We start from the raw sequence: 19204 nt of genomic DNA, 5'->3' as shown, positions 1-19204 counted from the left end.
ATTAAACGTTTTACAAGAAAGTAACTTGAAACCTTGCTCCCAGCTCATTATGATGACTAATGAGTGATGCGGGACAGTTTTGCCTTTCCAATGTTAACTTGGTTGCAAACATGCTACCGATGGACGTATAAATTTTTCATCTAACAAGCGACATTGTTAGCAGTGAAGTAAAGTTTGAAAAATCCACGACTTTTACATTCCTTGGCAATACATTGGCGAGGTGTCGTCCTTTATCTGATTAGAACTAGAAAGAAGTATGTTCAGAGGTGGAAATGTTTTAGAAAAGTATTTAATTCACCTGGCGTTTGATTGCTGTGCATTGGGGCATGACTTCTCTTACTTGGTGGTGAACTCACAGCTAAGGATTCACCTTCGTTAGAAACCTATTACAAAGAAGAAAAAAGTTGACAGGATTCTATAACAAGGCTGAATCTAGTGATCTAGTTGACCTCGATTACAGAAGTATTTATGTTTTTTTGCAGAAATTTTCACGTTTTTGTCGTTGTCGATAATGATGATGATTATGTGCCTGATCTGATACAGACGTTGGCGATCATGGTCTTCCAAATTCTCTGTCATTTGCCATTCGTATAAAATCTTTTATAGAGATCAAACATAAATGATACAGCGGTTGAAGAAATAAACAACAAATGAAAACGTTAAAAGTCACGATCGAACCAACTACATTACATTACATTAGCAAAACGTGAAAGCAAACCACTGCACCACGAAAACCACAAGCTTTTCGATGTAATTTTTGGTAGCGGGAACTGCAAGTGTTTGGGAATTCTTAAAATGTATTCGGGAACTACGGTTGTGGTAGGGACAGTAGAATACCGGGACGACTCACTTTACTGATTTTTCCTACGAAATAGACAACTGGAGGGTTAATAAGAAGTTCAAAAATTGGCAGAACTGCACAACGTTTTCTTTGCTTTTAGGTAAATTCATTCTCATCAAATGAATTGCTATATTTGGTTAAAATTTGGGGTGCTTGAAAAGCTGCAAAACCTCACTGCAGCAGTTTGAGGCTACCTACTGTTACCGGTGTTACGTGAAGTCTACTACTGCATTACCATGACTTGAATACTATTAAATAAACATGATATCATATATTTCCTACTTTTATTTTGGCGATACACACTTTGTACACACGTGGGCAGGTCATATAAACTGCACCTGAGTATGCAACATATGGCAGTAGACCTCAAGCTGTAGTTGCATAAAATTTTGTCATAACATTGTGACCCTCCAGTTGTCCACCTTACTTTTGAGTAAGCAATCCCCTACTTCTACCATCCCTAGGTTGTGGTCACTAGCACTTAGCAAACAACTTGTCGTTTTTTCTGTGCTGTGGCTAGCTCATATATCTAGATTTTCTAGAGCCTGCTTGCTGGCTTAAAATACATTAACACATTGAACAAAATGGGCGAGACTATGGCCACTTCAGTAAGTCGGCCATGATGAGACAGGAGGATTAAAAAAAACACGCTATTTCAGTGTTCATAAAAAGCTGAAATTGAGAATAGACTCATTAAGCAGATTCGTTTGACAAAACTTGAAATTGCTGAAGAAACTATTCAGCTTCCCAAACAGCAAATTAACCGTTTTTTTTTTACATTGAATCAACGTAAAAAGGCGTTTCATTTGCTGTCTGGGTTGACGCAAACATCAGATAACTTGTGCGTGACTTGCCCAATGACGATTGCCTGTAGTAGAGTGCTCCAAACTGATGCTCAGCTGCTGGAAGTTCATTGGCTTGGGAGCATGTAGCGTGATGGAAATTTCAACGTGCTGTTTGCTTTTGATCCGAAAACTAGTTTGAGCCGGTTCAAACCGGATGGAGCTGAATGAAAAAACAAGATATTCTGCTGAAAAGCTATCAAAACTCGATACGGTATTGGAAAACAAAATCATGTAATGTTTTTCAAAAACTACGTAGCATCTACAACCACGAGAGCATTGTGTATAAAAATGCAGTTCCATTTCACTAAGATTGTTTTTGTAAAATGTAAAATACTTCACCAGTGTTTGTGCAATATAAACTTGCCTGCTATACCGGTAGCGACTAACCGCAGTAGCAGTGCTACGACAAAAACGGGCAAGTTGTTTCAAATATGCTTTTTCGATACTTCATTCCATGCATTGGGACATAAAAGCAACACTGCCCATTGCCCAGCTAATTTATATCTACACCATAGGTGTAGGTGAACGGTGTTTTTCAACAACCAGCTTAAGGTGGGAGTCGAACCATGATTGCAAACCGAGCGCCTTATCCGCCACGCCATTTCACCAACTTCTTACCAAAGCCTTAAGCTTTTCAAAGACGGATAACAAAAATATGGTTGTCAGAAATTATGCTACTTCACCTTATGGCAGCCAATGGCCATATGTTCATCGAAAGTAAGCGGTCACCGAGATCAGTTGACATCGCGTGATACTCGTCACAGTAGAACGACCTTTCAGTGACGCTCAATACGTCATCGCACATTAAGGCGTAACACAAGCGAAGGTATCTGCGAGAGAAAATAACAATGGAATTGACGTTTCAGTTGCCACACATCAGACAGAAAAATCCGTCATTTCTCTGCTAACGTTGAATCAATGTAAATATGACGGATTTTGTTGTACGTCTTGTGGTATTTGGCATCCAGATCGCAAAATGGCTCTTTCGACATTGATTCAACGCATGTGATGTCAACGGAATTTGACTCAACACGAAAAGGACCAGTTTTGATTTAACGAGCTGTGTAGTTGGATGCACGTAATCTTAGTTATTTTTCCGGGCTGCCAAGCGTTCTGACAAACAATAAATTTGAGAAGCCAAAACTATTTCAACACATAATGTTGTAGTCGTTTGTAAAATATTGTCGAAAGTACTACATAAGTTTTTCATTATATTTGCACAACATTAGAATAAAAAAAAAATTAAATGTAACATGTTTGAAATAAAAACGAAATAATATAATCACCAAAGAACCGGTCAAGTTGTACAATTGTACATCCAGTAAAATCGTTGCATGCACGTTTTATGTGCAGCAACCAAAACCACTCAGGAATGCTACAAGACAGGTCAGAATGAAAACTTAATCGAGAGACTATTGCAAAGAACCCACTTTTTAATGTTCAGCATTTGCTTGTAGCATTTGGCAAGAACTTGGTTCGCTTTCGAATACAAGACCTTCCATCCATCCCTTGCAAATATGCGAGTGGTGTCGACCAAATAACCTTCCGCTTGGGTGGGCTCGCCAAGCAATCTGTTAAAAGATAAACGCCGAACGTGTTAAAATTCAGGCAGAAAATTAATCGTTTTTACAGTACATTGATTCAACGTCTACAGCCGTTAAATCAAGTTTGCAGCTTTACTAACATTTTTACACTTGAAAAAACTTGATACAAAAACAATTCATAAAAGACAAGCACATTTTTGCTCTTTTCAGCTGCTATCGAAGTTTTCAATCAAATTACATTTACATATTCTATGTATCTTATTGGTGAAAAAAAGGTTGTCTGTCTATGTAAATGATCTTTAATCAAATTCGTCACACGAGGTGGCTCCAATATGCTTCATTTAGTTCATTGAAACAAAATAGATGCACAGAGTCAGCGATCTGGTAAAGCTGAGTATAAGAAAGATCAGTTTTCGCTCTCAAACAACGGCTATTTAGCAACGATGTTTAAGCTAGTTTCAATCTTGCATGATGGATAAGGTGCATGGTGCCTTCTCTGAAGAAGGATTTGTGGCAGGGTCTTGACAAAAAAAAGATGAAATGCAAAATGGTGAAGACAAAGGATTAAAGACACTTTCAATACTACTGGTGGAACAACAAAACGAAGCTATGTTCGCCAGACTGAGTCTTGATCCTTTTCTCTTTTACGAATGTACTTTCCAGAAATTCTTACGATTAGTTTTGTTTCACAGAATCAAATATATATTTTTGTCAACTCACAAATAAAATTCTGCTAGGTCGCTGCCGATGCTCCTGGTAGCCCTGAAGTGGCCCATATGCTTAAACGTTCCCATGGCCAACTCAGATAGTTCGAAGTACTGCCTTTGAAAGTTGCTCTTCGACGATATGGCTTCCCGCAGTATCTAAATGTGACAGAAGTAGAAATGCAAATTAACAGAATCAGAAGAAAGGGTTTGCAAAAATAGAAACAATGTAAAAAATTCAAATATTATGCAAATACCCAAGTTTTGAACTATGCGTATGAGCAGTGACATCCACTGACATGTGATGCTAGCTATCACAGTAGGTGGTTAACCTTAACCCTTTACAGGCGGCGAAGACTATCTCTCGTTATTTGTTTGTGATCATTTTGTATATTGTAGTTTTTAGTCCAACTAAGAATATTTTATGAAAAAAATTTAAAATTTTTATTTTTTTGTTTGTTTTTTATTATGTTCCCAAAATGGGAACGTTGGCATGTAAAGGTACCAAAAACTATCGTATCGTGTTTTGTATTTGAATACGACGTAAACTTGGGTAGCCTACTTTATTCGATACAATAGCATTGAAAAAGACAATAAACAAAAGTACACACGCTTAAGAGATCCACAAACAACAAATGTACTTTCTACCACTGTACTTTCTACCATGTAGCTGTACTTTCTACAACTACCCTGTCACTAACTTTATTTGTGGTGGTATGCGCCACTGCATATATATGCGTCGGTTTTCGCATTTTGTGCATTGCAACCTTGTATTTTTCATGCTCACTACACATCTTCCTTGTGACGATGATACAAGAAAATGATTCAACGAGTCGAATCGCGCGGTTGCAGACGGATGTGCAGTAGGTTCCCCAAGTCGACGCCTAGGTTTCTCCACTTTCACCAATGACCGAGCAATCTCGCGCCTGAACTGAAGGTGGTTTTCAGAACATTGATTTACGTGATTATAAAAACAGAAGGCAGCTACAATTGAAAGGTCGATAATATGGGCAAAAAGATTCCATCAACTTAGTTTAAGTGCGGCACACTGGACGAACTACATGTGGAACACGGAGTGGAAAAATCACACCTCCACGCTCCGTGACTTCATACCCGACGCCGATCACCGTCCACCAGGGATGTCCCTCGCAAGGCTTGCGTGGGTCAGGCTTAACCGCCTGCGAACTGGCGTCGGCCGCTTTCGTTCGGACATGCACAAGTGGGGCCTGGCTCCTTCAACAGAATGCGAGTGTGGTGCCACGGAACAGACCGCAGACCATGTCATCCACCACTGCCTAACCCACCGGCCTCCACACGGTGCGCATGGTCTGAGAATCCTGGACGACAAGACTGCTGATTGGCTGAAGATTTCCTGCCCTCCAATCTAGCCTGGAAAGATCGCTCATACGCCATCATCATCACCATTTTTTCGATCGAAGTCGTGGCCGGTAAGAAAATAGCAACCTGTCACATACATCCACACCCCCCATTCCCTGATTGTAAGCAATCAGAAATGGTTGTGTTACTGATTTTTCGTTATGTTTCACTCTTCGTTGAACTGTTTGAGTTGGTGCTACACCGCAGTAATTGCTTGCAATAGTGGCAGCACAATTATTGTTCCATCTGGCACAAATTACAACGCCGTCTGATCAGTAATCATATTCTCCTCTAGGCTTTTTCTAGAAGGTTTCCTTACTGGAGAGAGGACAGGAACCGGTCCTGTTCTCTCTAATTGTACCACATGCTCTGATGTTTTCACTTTTCTCCAGCAAGATCAGTAAGTAGTTGATGGCTTGTGAAAAAATTGTCAAAGAGAATAATATGTTGGTCTTTGCCGGCAACACATGACAGCACTGTCTCAACTACGTGTGCTCCCAAAGGCAGCTCTTCTTTCATCTTTACCGCAGTAGATTTCGAAGTTGTAGGGATAACCATCGGAGCTACACAACATCCATAACTTGTAACCAAACTTTACTGGCTTTCCTTTTATACATTGCTTTGCACTGTGTAGTCCTCGATAAGGAACCATCGATTCGTCAATGCTTAGTAACTGGTGAAATGAAATGTAGCCTACCAAATTGTTGACAATTTGACCTTAGCAGATCGAACAGCGGCAGTACCTTGGCCATTTTAAACTGAGCTAGATTATGATTGTCAGCCAGGTGGAAGTAGGCCTAGGGCCTACGTTTTTATATTGTGGAAACGGTTTCTGCTCATGGTTTTAGAAAATAGCGCTTGAAATTAGCGCTGACGGCGTCAATTTCATTGAGAGCTTACGCAGTACTTTACGCCGTGAAGTTTTTAGGCAATTCACGCTATCGCTGACGCCGTCAATTTATTTTATTGACGCGTACAACACTGATAGTAAGCCAATAAGTTTTCTCATATCAACCTCATCAACTTTGAAGTTTATCCTATTCTTGTCCCCCCTTGTATATAAGCTTGTTTGCTCTACGGGTAAGGAGAACATGTCACCAGTAAAAAACAGAGAAAAATTCTCAAACATGCTTTTCCCTCCATGAGCTTGAAACTTATCGAATGGCTGCAGTTCTTTTGGGTCGCTCAGTGATGCTTTGTCTTTTTTTCGACATCTGCAAGCTCTTTCCGTTCCTTCGATAGAAGTCATAGAAGTGTTTTCTGCTTAAGATCAAGCTGTGAAAATATCATGCTATGACAGCATCAAGCTGTGAAAATGTTCTCTTGGTAAAAGTAGTGAGAACTTTTTTGAGATAAACTCCGTTATTTGTGTACCACATGTTGCCAATGTTCCCATTTTGGGAACAACGTATAAATTTAATTATGAGAAGAAAAATGTTAAATATAACGAAACAAATGGTAGGGGAAACAAGTTATTAGTAATAATCTCACATAAAAAACGCAAATATTTTGAAAAAAAGTTTGATTTGTGTTTTCGAGAAGCACTTTTTTTCGAAAGCTGAAAAATATGATTTTTGACTAAATCCATCGCTTTCATAAAGGAACAATTTTGCAAATAATAATTTTTCAACAAATGCATCTGAAACAATAATCATTCAACAACAATATCCAAAATAGAAATTTTTTAAATTAAGTCTCTGTAAAGCTGTGCGCGACTTCAACCCCATGTTCCCATTTTGGGAACATTGGAGTGTAAAGGGTTAAGCTAAGATCTAGGTAAAATGCCGCGAAGTATGTTGCATCCCTGACGACGATTTCAACGTAAATTTATCCCAACACAAATGTTATATAATAAACGTAAATTTACCTAATATATAAGCATTTCAATCGATTATCTTTTTAAAAAAATTGATCAGTCATTCTTGGTTAAGAAACGGCAGACGTATCATCAGAATTAACATTCTGATCAATATAAACCAGTGGCTAGAAGGTAACATTGCTTCAACAGTGTCTTAGAAATAGCATGTGCTCAAGAGGAGGCACAACTGTTACGTCGCTTACCAGAGAAGGTGGAATTGTTATGTCGCCTCTTTCTTCCCCTTCTCCCATCCCTGCAAGAAGATCAACCACCATCTGAAGATGACTGGATGTTGTTTTATCGCCTGGCATCAGCCCACATGTCTTCCCCAACGAAAACAGCTGGAAAACATTGAGGAGTAATGTTCTGTGGCACAGGGACGCATTTATGGGGGAACAATCACCCCCTTCAAAATATTTAATATTATAACAACGTTTTAATGATATTTTATATTAAAGGACGTTTCATAAATGTTTAGATGCATTTAGTAGCTTTACTTTTAAACAAACTCTTTATTTCAAACATTAAAATATTTGCCCTTCAACAGTTGCTTTTGTTCTCTCAAATATTCTTTCTAGCTATGTCAGTATGTCACTGCACTATGAAAAATGGTGGAGGCTAGCCCGCTAGGGCAGCGGAAACATGTCGAAGCATCACCAACTGACTTTCAAACTTTGAAAGCAGAGCAAAAATTCATAGAAAGAAAATATCAACTGCAAAGTAACAAAATGTTCTAGGCTGCTTTTAGCTTTGCTTTCCTAAGATACAAGAACATGCAAAAATTGCGAATGACTTATAATCTACTTCTACAGGAAGGACACGAAATATTGTGTAGCTAATTTTCGTGCGCTAACGTTGCCAGTGTTTATTAGTGCAACGGAACCAATAACATGAAAGAAAAACATAGCGACACCTTTGCTATAGCAGACTTTCAAACGGTTTTTGTTTTAAGGTATGAATGTTTCTCGGCAGAATTGATGGCGATGGACACCATGTTTCGCCCATGACGTTGGGCTCATCAATATCGCACCGCTAATTCGTGCCACAGAGCTCTCGACCGCTGCTTTATGAGAACATGACAGCAGTGTTTCAACAGGCACAGCGTAGTAATTGTTCCAACAGAAAACACGTAACAAATCGTTTGAAAATATGATATATCAATCTACCACAATTTAGATGGTAACATCGCCACCTGGAGATGCGGCCTGATTTGTCACATTTTGGAGATTTCGATTACCGCTACTGCTGGTGTTTAACTGACATTTTGTTTTTACTTTTTGCTGTCTCTTAATGAGATAAAAGCTTTTTGTTGCCTTGGGGAAGCAGTACCAAATGCTAAAAAATAAGTTGAAAAGCGTTCAATCAGAGTGTTATTGAAAAATTAACAGAGTGACGAAAATCTTCGAAATCAAATTTTCTTTGACATATGATGATGTTAAAACCTATTGTGTCATCTGGGAAAAACAGTAAAGATGGCGAAAAAATATAATCTTTATAAAAATTTATTTAAACAGTCGCCCAAAGTTGGCAAAATCTGAAAATTTCTGCAAAATGTGACAAATCCGGCCGTATCTTTAGACAGCCATGATGATAACAAAAAAATATTAATAAGGGATCATCTAGCCTGCTGCGGCCTAACTCAACAGTCTATCGTACTTTCAGCCGAGCTAGATTCCATAGGCTAGCGTTCTCCAAGACCAACTTTTCTCTGCTCATATCTGATGGTGGCACCACATCTGGCTGGTTGAAATCCTTGGTCTTGTCACCGCTCTTGCGTTTCAAGGCGTCCACAAGTTCAAGGCAGCACATAAACACCCAGCACTCCACCGCGCCGGCAGGAATTTCAATCTGCAGTAAACACGATTGAGAAACACATATTTATAGTCTTAAAAAAAAACACAAGCAGAAGTGAACATGTCAGAATGATGAATCAACCGCAATAGACGACTAGACGTATCAAGAGTTTGTAGCTTTTCAAGTTCATTCAACACCAATAAGTTTTAACAAATTTACATGCAACAAGATCAACCTGTGTACGACAATGCAACGATATACGATTGAAACATGGCAGATATACATAGCTCACCTACTTGACATCGAACTGAAAATGTATATGCTTTCACGTCTTACCTCTAAAATATCTATCTCTGTTGAAACAGAGTGCAGAAAAAAATGCATTCGTTGAGTTATTTCGGTTACTTTTCCCATCTGGAAGAGAAGATGGCACAAGCGGTTGAAAAGGTAATTCCTTATGTCGATCAGTGATGCTCGGTTGCTCATAATCATTTGTCTGGCTTCGCTGTCCACTTGTTTCCATAGTAACAAGGAGTGCCACCGAGTGATTGGCTTACTGAACTCTGTCAACCAGTGAGCGATATCTAAACAGACAGAATAGGTACCAAACAAGTATTTTTGTTTGTTGAGTGTGAAGTCATACCCAGGTATTCACTCCTATACACAAGGCTCCGCAGTGACCAAGGTTGTTGTTGTCACTTTGGACTGCATTAAATATGGATGACAGAACGAAAATGCCTTGAGAATTGCCGTTGAGCACAGCCATGTGCGCATAGTTTAGTGCATGCGCATATAAAGCACCCACACAACCTACAAAACAATAGCTGAAAAAAAAATGGTACCAAACCAAAGAATAATTTCAATTCAGTTTTTAGACGAACAACTATCTAAGCTTGGACTCTATGTTAGTACGACGTGTTGTAAATCTGGATTAAAAAAAAACGCATAATTAAACAAAAGTGATTTTAAAAACCTTGAAAAGGCAAAGTGTGAATCCATGAGCGTTGATTACAAGTATGCTAGATTACAGCCACCTACCGCCGGCGTTTGCATTTAAAACGTATTGAGTAAACATTGCATCGAGCTCATCATATTGCACCAAGGCAGATCCGTACATTTCTAACATCTCATACATGAACGCCAGATCTTCCTGAAAAGCAAAAAGCATCGAAATGTTACACTGCATTTTACGAATCGATGTTATTGCAGAATTTTCATCTATCTAGCAACCGTTTAAGCAATAGAGAAAAATTCTTAAGCACAATAACGATATTGACAATTACATAATATTTTCGGTATGTTAAGCTTTTAAAATTTTAACAAAAAAGTCATATAGATTTTAAATGTATTTGTTGTTACTACTCTTTTGGTAAAAATGTTATATGCATCTTGTAATAACATGCGTTGTAAAAAAAATACCGTACCGTACATAATATATACATTCATACATGTCTTAGATATCATACATAATTAACACAACATAGCCACATAGCTGGGTGGCAGTCTTCGAAATTAGCGTCGGCAATTGCCGACGCAGATGCATGAATGGCGCATTAGCGTCGGCAATAAAAATGCCGAAGCCACACGAGCGCTTGTAAAGACCACAAGATAACAAAAAAACTAATTTTCTTAGACTACACCAAACTAGAATGTTGATTCAATCTTACTATTGCTGGATGTTTTATTTGGGTAACTTCCTAATTCGCCGGCGCTTAGACACGTGCCCACTGCCCAGCTGGGAGAATTGAATCTTTTATAGAAATATCACCCTATTTGCATTCATTTAACGCCAGTAGACGTCAAATTATTGTAAGCATCTATTCCTTATTGCGCCTCGCTTTCCGTTATCTCGTCCAGCTGATACAGCATCTGATGATACCGATTCTGACTAGTTCTTTATCAAACAGACTTTGTGTTTCTCGCAGTGTCCCAATTGTGCCGACATTGTGTTATGTGTTAGCTTATACGTAAATCGAGACAATCTTCTCGCAGGGGGCTATTAATTTGTTACTGGTACCTGGTTGAGCAATTAACGTTGTTTTATGATAATTCAACGTTGATAGATGTCGAATTAATGTAAAACAAACGTAAATTTCTTATTGGGCATTGTTGTTACGCAATATAACTCGCCGGGAAAATTAAATCGATGTGTACTGACTCGAACGTTGAATCAACCCAAAATTAACTTACTCCCCCCCCCCCCCCCCCCCGGGAGATATTTAACGTGAATTACCGTAACAGCGTGCGTATCGCGTTGCTCGCTTTATCGCTACTTTTGGTATTATTACATCACAATAAATCAAACAATGCGGTCGTGATAGACTACTCTAGCATATTTTTCGCTTTTCGTTTCACATGTTTTGGTACAATCTTTTCGTAATAAATGTTCACAGCAATTGCCGAGGCAATTTCAACTTTTGCCGTTTGGCCTCGGCAACGTTTTTGCCGAAGTAAAAATATGCTAAGGCTCGACGTCGACACCGCTCAAGAGCATATGGCCGTGTCTTTGGCAGGACACTTAAAGACATGCCCGAAGGTGGACACGAAGAATGGCTTCCTTGCTTTCTAGTCCACTTAATTTAAATCTCCAACCACCGGGCAAAAGTCTGGATACGACATAATAATAATAATCAATTAATCATAACAGCACAACATGGTTGAAATGTAACTTAACTAACTTGTTTTAGGTATAAACCTTTGAAATCGTACCTGAAGTAAAAAATAGGTACAAAAATCCCACGATTTTTCATTTCGTCTTTCCCGTTCGAAACGGACCTGGTCTTCATACTTAGCCACCACTGCTTCCATGCATCGTACAGTCATAGTCGCCACTTTAGCCCCAAGCGCAGTCCACGATTCCGAGCTTTTAGCTGAATCACGGTTTGGTTCATGCAGCACCTGAAGCCTGGAAAAGTGGAAGAAGAACTATGTCAAAATGCGGTATTGAAAATTTAAATTGTTAATTAAAATCAGGGGTGAAACGCTGGAGAGTCCTATGAAAAGTGAAAATGCAAACATAGAGAGATTGATGGGATTTATCTTAAATGAGCGATTTTATGAAAAGCACACTGCTATTATACTGTACATTCTTCTGTTCAGATTTTACTTGTAAACACTTATTCGAAGCTATATTAAGATAGATTGTTTGATCAGTGCATCAATTCTGATTCAAAATTACGAGTTGCCTGAATTTATCTTCACAAAATTGATCAAAACAAACAGGAGTAAAAAGGTTATCAGAGGGCAGAACAGTATGGAAAGACAAAATCGCTAACTCACACTGCAATAAAGACATTCACTGATTGAAAAACATTAAAAATGTGTTCAACATCGCAAAAGCTTTGAAATGACGCAACTTTTAGTTTCTTTTCAATAGCAGCCAGTACAAGAAAACGCTATTGGTTGTATAAAGCAGTACGGTAAATATATGAAAGAAAAAATCAAGATAATTGTGGAAAACAAAAATTTATTACAAAACAATTCAGAGATTATATTTATACAGTATACCAATCTGGGTTTTTACTTTCGGTCATTTATCGGTCATTAACCAATTTTTTAGCAGAATGTCCGAAAAAAATATAGTCAATTCGGTCAAAATGTCTGAAAAAATATATAGTCAATTCGGTCAAAATGTCCGAAAAAACAACGTTTCTCAGCGAAACTTAATGTTGTAGCTAGTCAGGAAGCGCAAATTTTGGTTTGTATCAGCTACTTGAAAGGAAATATTTTGATCAGAAAAAATGACCGAAATAAATAAAAAATGACCGAATTTTTTCAAGTCATTTCGGACAAATGACCGAAAAGTCTCAACAAAAAAAAACCCAGACACCAATGAAAAATGGCACAGGCCCATACAGCAAAATTCGTCATTTTAATTATGATGGATTATGTTGTCTAGAGAGAACCTTTAAGGTTGCTTGCACTGTGTGCAAATGCATCAATTTACCTTTCTGGATTCTTTGAACAGAAATCTGTCTTTACTTTATCAGCGATGGACATTCGCGGTAACTGCAATTTTGCTTTAGTGAGCCGAGAAAGAACATCCCCGGTGATAACAACAATTATCCATTCCATATTGTTATACGAAGACAAAAGATTCAACCAATCAGCAATCTCTCCTCTGATCGACGACCTGTATTGATCTACATCCTGTATACAAGACACATACTTGTAACGTTAAAATAATTAAAATATCACACCATAAAAAAAATTTTTTTTGTTGGATGAGGAGGTTTATAGTTGTGAATAAATCCCCAATAGGTACATTTCCATCCAATGTTACGTGAAATTCAGTCAACAAGCCTATTTAAAGTTGTAAGCTAGCAGCATATGAAAAAACAGATAACAAAATGGAACAAATGATTCCACAATAAACCACTGAAAGAACCGTCATATAAATAAAGTTTATTTTATTAAAGTGTGTGTGTATTGTGTGTGTGTCTGTGCAAAGAGTGACCAATTTTTCGAAGCCTTTAGCTGTTAGTAGTATCCAGGTTTTGTTTGATGAGTTATTCAAAAATACTAACAATAAAACAATCCACTTGCGCTGCTGATTTCTTACAGTGTGTAAGGTGGAACTGGAAAATTCATGCAATATTAACAAACTTTAAATTTAAATCTAATTGAATGTAGCTATGTTTAAATTACAATTGATCTATTTTGCCCCTTTGGAATTGTTGTTGACACTTTTGGGGTACAAAAAATCAACATCAGTGAGAAAAAAATGCATCATGGAACTGTAAAAGGTTGTAGACCTATCTCCATTGGTGGTTAACAAGGACATTGCCTGACTGAAAGCAGAAGTAAAATGACGAATAGCAACTGTGTCATAAAAAAGTGTGGAAAATATTGCATTAAAGTTGTTTAGTGTCATACTTTACTTTACTCCTTATGGAAAATCAATATATTGAAAAGATATATTTATGAAAAAAAAACATTTGGCCAGAAAAGTTGCTCAGATAAATGCATTGAATTAATACAGAAAAAGTATTCCATTAAATCAGTGTTTCTCAACCTTTTTTGGCCCAACGCCCCCTTTATAAACTGGCGAAATTTTACCACCCCCCAACAAAAACCATTAATTACGAAAAGCTAATATATATTTGCGAGCATGAAAACAGTATACTGGTAGTGTTGGTTACGTCATAATGGAACTCACCAGATTTTGTGATATACTGAAAAAGTACTGAATTTAAATTTTAAATAGATAGCGTTTATAAACAAAACGGTTGGTCAATGAAATACGACGATGGTGTAAGAGAAATTGTTGGCTATCGTGCGAGCATGTAGAGTAGATTATCCAGACAATGATGCGACGAAATCGTTACGCTGGTCGGTAGATGGCTTAAACCAGAATGCCCCCTAACATGGCCACCTGGAGATGCGCCTGATTTGTCACATTTTGCAGATTTTGATTACCGCTAATGCTAGTGTTTGACAGACATTTGTTGAAATGTTTTTACTTTTTGCTGTGTCTTAATATAAAAGCCTTTTGTTGCCTTAGGACAGGGTTTCCCAATTTTTTTTGGGGTCATGGACCACTATTTGTGAATCTGTTTATTTGCGGACCCCCAATACAAAAGTAAAAATAAATAAAACCGAATTTTGTTTATTTAAAAAACTGACAACATCAATGGGATGGATGGGATTGCTTCTTATTGCATAAGTCATCGACTCTCGGAGTCATTTCATCATCATCATCATCATAATCCATCGTCGGTTTGTTCCCCACTAGTGGGGGTGGCCGATTGTTTCCGCGCAGCAATTGTCTTAATCCCTTTTCTTCATTTCACCCTGTCCCTTGCATCTTCCTCCTTCAGTCCGACTTTTTTAAACTCATCCTTCACTTGTTGTTTCCACGTTCTTCTTGGACGACCGCGTTTCCTCTTCCCATCCACCTTTAGATCTAGTGTTTTTCTAAGAAAACTTCCTTCCTCCCTCCTTATCACATGTCCATACCATCTTACTCCATTTGCCCTTGCCAGTTGGCCTATGGTCTCTCTCATCTCTAGCATATCCAACAATTCTTCAGTCCTTTTTTCCCTTCTCGTTTTTCCCTTCTCGTTTGTGAAAGGCAAACTGGTAAGTCAGGGTCCACGGAAAGTCTGGACCTGTATTTTGTCTTCATGTTGGTAAGAGCTGAAAATGCTGTCTCACAAAAGTAGGTCCGTGGTAAAAGGCAATAAAATTTTAGTTGCCTTTTGCGATAGCAATGAGTATTCCTCCACAACACTCAACCAGAAAGATTCAATAGCTGTTTGATTGAAACTAAGCATAAAAGTTCGATCAGATGATAATTCGGCTAATTCTTCTTCTTCGCGTCCTGACAGATCAGTCTTTGTAACAACAAAAGGGTTTAAAATCCAGTCAAAATAGACGAGGAATACGATAATTTTTCGTAAACAACTTTTTAACTGCAACGAAGGTGCAACAAGTAAGATTTACGATACTGGATAGCAAAAGCTTTCGAAATCAGTTAAGTTATTGTAAAGAACTGCGGCAATTATCTTTGATAGGGTAGCCTACGTTCTGTACAACGTACAGTATACGTGTGGCTTTTTAATTTCTTGTCATATCGCCACGGACCACCAATGGTCCGCGAACCACAGTTTGGGAAACCGTGCCTTAGGGAAGCAGAAGCAAATGAGAAAAAATAAGTTGAAAAATGAGCAATCAGACTGTTATTGAAAAATTAACAGTCTGACTAAAATCTTCGAAATCAAATTGTCTTTGTTTTTCATGTGATGATGTTAAAACTTATTGTGTCTTCTGGGGAAAACAGTAGGCCTAGGCCTAAAAAAGGAGAAAAAATATAATTTAAAAAAACTTCATTTTAAGCAGTCGTCCAAAGTTGGCAAAATCTGGAAATTTCTTCAAAATGTGACAAATCTGGCCGTATCTTTAGGCAGCCATGCCCCTAATAATCAAAACGCCCCCCTTAAGCCGAGGTAATCATGCCGCCCCCCTGCAAAATCAAAACGCCCCCCCCCCCCCCTCCCGGGGGGCGGTACCGCCCCCGTTGAGACTGCTAGCATTAAATGCACAGGCCTCGAAATTCACGGCGGACATGTCTGCCGTCACAAGCAGGAAAACTTTCGATTTTTACGTTGCTTCAATGATTGATGACATTGAATTAGCATAACAAAGATGAATTCTTCGCTAAGAATCGATGGGAGTGCCGGTACTTCTACACTAATCACGCGCAACTTAGTCTTATGTCACAATGTCTTGCTTTGATCTCCCAGTAATATTGATGACGCAAGGTTCGTTACAAAATTTGTTAAGTTTTGGTAATTACAGTAAGAAAGAAAAGGCCCAGGGAAAATTCACTTTCACTCACATGGCATGCAAAAATAAACCTAAAAAAAAAAATATCTGAGTGAAACTTTGCACAGCAGAAAATAGTAGCGTTAGTGTAGAAGTTTTCCGAATCATGCCCAGAGCATTGTGACGGACCTCGTTTGGTAGAAGTTAATCAGTTATGCGGCGTATTGAGCAGCTACACGGCGCTTTGACTCTTCAAGCACACGTCGTTGGTCTGATGAAAACTTTTCAGAGTGACTTTGCTGAAACTTTAAAAAGCCTTCTAAGTTCTAAACCTTAACGTAGCTATAGTTCTCAAATGGTGAAGAATCATCAAGATAAAGTAATTAAGCATAACAATCGACGCTAAAATTGGGGTGTCCGCCGCGAGACTTAATTTGTCCGCCGTCAACAAAAACGAATTTCGAGGTCTGAATGCAACAAGCTGTAGATGCAGGAAGTGTTTTTCATCCAAGCAATGTTCTATTGACATTATGTCTACCTACACCAGTGGTTCTCAACGGGGGCGGTACCGCCCCCTGGGGGGAGGTGGGGCATTTTGATTTTGCAGGGGGGCGGTATGATTAACTCGGCTTAAGGGGGGCATTTTGATTATTTGGGGGCATTTTGGCTTAACCCATCTACCACCCAGGGTAACGATTTTGTCAAAGAGCTCGTATCTTCGTGGTAGCATTTCCTACCTCATACCTGATGGAAAAGGGATTCAGCTGTGTTGTTCTGCTACATACCAAACAGCAAAACCCACTTGACATATCCAATTATTCATAAGACGTGATCTTCGAATGTTTCTCACTGTCTTTACACCGGATGTAAAGAAACTGACACTTTCTCACCAAGCCCAAGGTTCACATTGACTACCAGTAGGCCTATACTGTTTTCGTGTTTGCAAATATATATTTGCTTTTTTCAAATATAGTTACTAGTTTAGTCTCTAAAACCCTGACAGCCTGTTTCACCCTAAAAGGGGGATCATCAAAAGGTCCTTATTGAATAAGGACCTTCTGATAATCCCCCTTTTAGGGTATAACAGGCTGTAAGGGTTTTAGAGACTGGTAACTAGCCTTTGATGTAATTCGCTCTGCTTGGTTTTTTGCTTGGCATTGAGCACTTTTTGTAGTTTATCAATAGTACGGTATTTATTGTTTTATATTCTCTTTTCGTAATTAATCGTTTTTATTGGGGGGCGGTAACATTTTTCCAGTTCATGAAGGGGGCGTTGAGCCAAAAAAGGTTGAGAAACACTGACCTACACAATATGAAAAGTTTACCAGTAAGCCGTTCTCCAACTTGTCAACAAAACTAAAAGACAATTTAACTGTTATTCATCTCTGTTGCATTACTGGTAAGCACCTTGTAAGCTTTCAACGTGTAACACTTCTGTATGTCAAAACAGTGTTATAATTTGAAAGCAACAGCTGTACAATTTGTATATACATTTCAAGTTTAAAACAGTGGGAAAATCATTTGTAATATTGCAGAGAAATTCTAGATCAACAAGCCAATCGCACTTGATTCCAGTATATATGCAATATCCTTTTGTAATTGATCATTGGAGTTTTGAGTATGTTGCTTCTATAAACTTAAACAAGCAAGACAATACCGGCAGGCTACAGTAATCATGATAAGAAAACAAAAAAAAGATGTATATGTTTCAGACTCGCTATAAAAACAAACAGGTTGGTAGGCTACTCACTACTCACACTGCAGTCGGTAAAGAATATATGGCAGTAAGGTCTTGTAACCAGATCTTTTCTTTCTAGTAAAACTGGCAGTAAAGGCAAAATCTTTACGTTTAAATGAAGTTGATGGCTCAGTCTCCCATAGGTATGCCGCCACTCTACCATGTGGTCAAAAACAGTCTCAACCAACTTTGTAGAGAGCGTAAGAAAAAGGTTCTCATCACCACTCTTGGAAAAAGAATCTGAAATTTTTAAAATCAAATGAAAAAAGGGAGCTGGTATACAAGTCCCCCCTTGGCAACTCATGACAAAGAGGAATTGACTAAAACATGTGGATTGAAGTGTGTGAACAGTAAAGCAAAGGTAAAGTAGTTTCACCCTATATGTTTGGTTGAGTCCTGTATTTGTCATGAGTTACCAAGGGGGGGGGGGACTTGTAGGCTATACCAGCTCCGAAAAAAGTAATATAACAGATAACAGCATTTTATTGCAAAATTAAACATCAGCTGATCTAAAAAATTATTTAAGAAAACAAAAAATGTGTATATACTTATTTTGAAAAATTTGGTTATGGAGCATACAGTTGCTTTTCATAATATTTTAATCTGACTCAAAATTAACAAACATAGTATTCTAAAGTTTACCAAGCTTTCAAGCATGTTATGCTTGCTTACTTTCAAAGTTAGTACAGGCTTTGATGACTCTATTAGATTACCATACTTACATGATAATGTTGCTTTATTTTCCATATTTCTAAAACAAATACAAAAACAATATCATTTTTTAGAAATGTCTTTTGTTGCTGAAAAAAAATGTAATGCAACTTTGCAAGCATAATATTAATAGCTATCATGACAGAAGCTACGATACCACTGGCACATTATTATTATCATAGTATCTAGGTAGCTCATTCAGACATGGATAAATAGTACTTAGCATAGTTTCAACCACCGTCAAGAATTCAGTGGGATAGATAGGTCTACACTCTAGTCTACATTAGGGTTGCCAGATTGATAAAACAAAAAAGGCCAAATGCATCCCCAAAAAAGGCCAAATTATAGAAAAAAGGCCAAACCTGAGGTTTTGTTCTCTTTGTTGAAATCAGTGGTGTTTTTGCACTTACTTTCAACAACAAATTAGATAATATTTACCCAGTTTCTATTGTTCTATATGTTATCTGTTAAAGAAGAATCGCTTAGTAAAATTCCTGAAAAAATGCAATCCATAAAATACAAACAG

General features: G+C 38.0%; 1 protein-coding gene across 1 annotated transcript in view; it reads right to left on the bottom strand.

Moving 5' to 3' along the window:
- The window catches only part of LOC145776672 (trafficking protein particle complex subunit 10-like), a 31430-nt gene extending 12669 nt beyond the window's left edge, over nucleotides 1-18761 (bottom strand). Inside the window, exons 1-13 of the mRNA XM_082587903.1 lie at nucleotides 18690-18761; nucleotides 17987-18207; nucleotides 12910-13112; nucleotides 11673-11868; nucleotides 10002-10113; nucleotides 9300-9547; nucleotides 8826-9017; nucleotides 7373-7510; nucleotides 3951-4093; nucleotides 3117-3257; nucleotides 2370-2516; nucleotides 1696-1846; nucleotides 299-383 (exon numbers count right to left, since the gene is read on the bottom strand). Coding sequence (XP_082444029.1) covers nucleotides 299-383; nucleotides 1696-1846; nucleotides 2370-2516; nucleotides 3117-3257; nucleotides 3951-4093; nucleotides 7373-7510; nucleotides 8826-9017; nucleotides 9300-9547; nucleotides 10002-10113; nucleotides 11673-11868; nucleotides 12910-13112; nucleotides 17987-18207; nucleotides 18690-18714 — 2002 coding nt within the window. The 5' untranslated portion in view covers nucleotides 18715-18761. The remainder of the gene's footprint in view (nucleotides 1-298; nucleotides 384-1695; nucleotides 1847-2369; nucleotides 2517-3116; nucleotides 3258-3950; nucleotides 4094-7372; nucleotides 7511-8825; nucleotides 9018-9299; nucleotides 9548-10001; nucleotides 10114-11672; nucleotides 11869-12909; nucleotides 13113-17986; nucleotides 18208-18689) is intronic.
- Nucleotides 18762-19204: the final 443 nt, after the last annotated feature.

The sequence above is a fragment of the Aplidium turbinatum genome, chromosome 9, assembly GCF_918807975.1.
Source record: "Aplidium turbinatum chromosome 9, kaAplTurb1.1, whole genome shotgun sequence".
In the NCBI taxonomy this organism is placed as follows: Eukaryota; Metazoa; Chordata; class Ascidiacea; order Aplousobranchia; family Polyclinidae; genus Aplidium; species Aplidium turbinatum.
The sequence above is the reverse complement of the archived record's forward strand: the minus strand, read 5'-3'. Positions and strand labels throughout refer to the sequence as shown.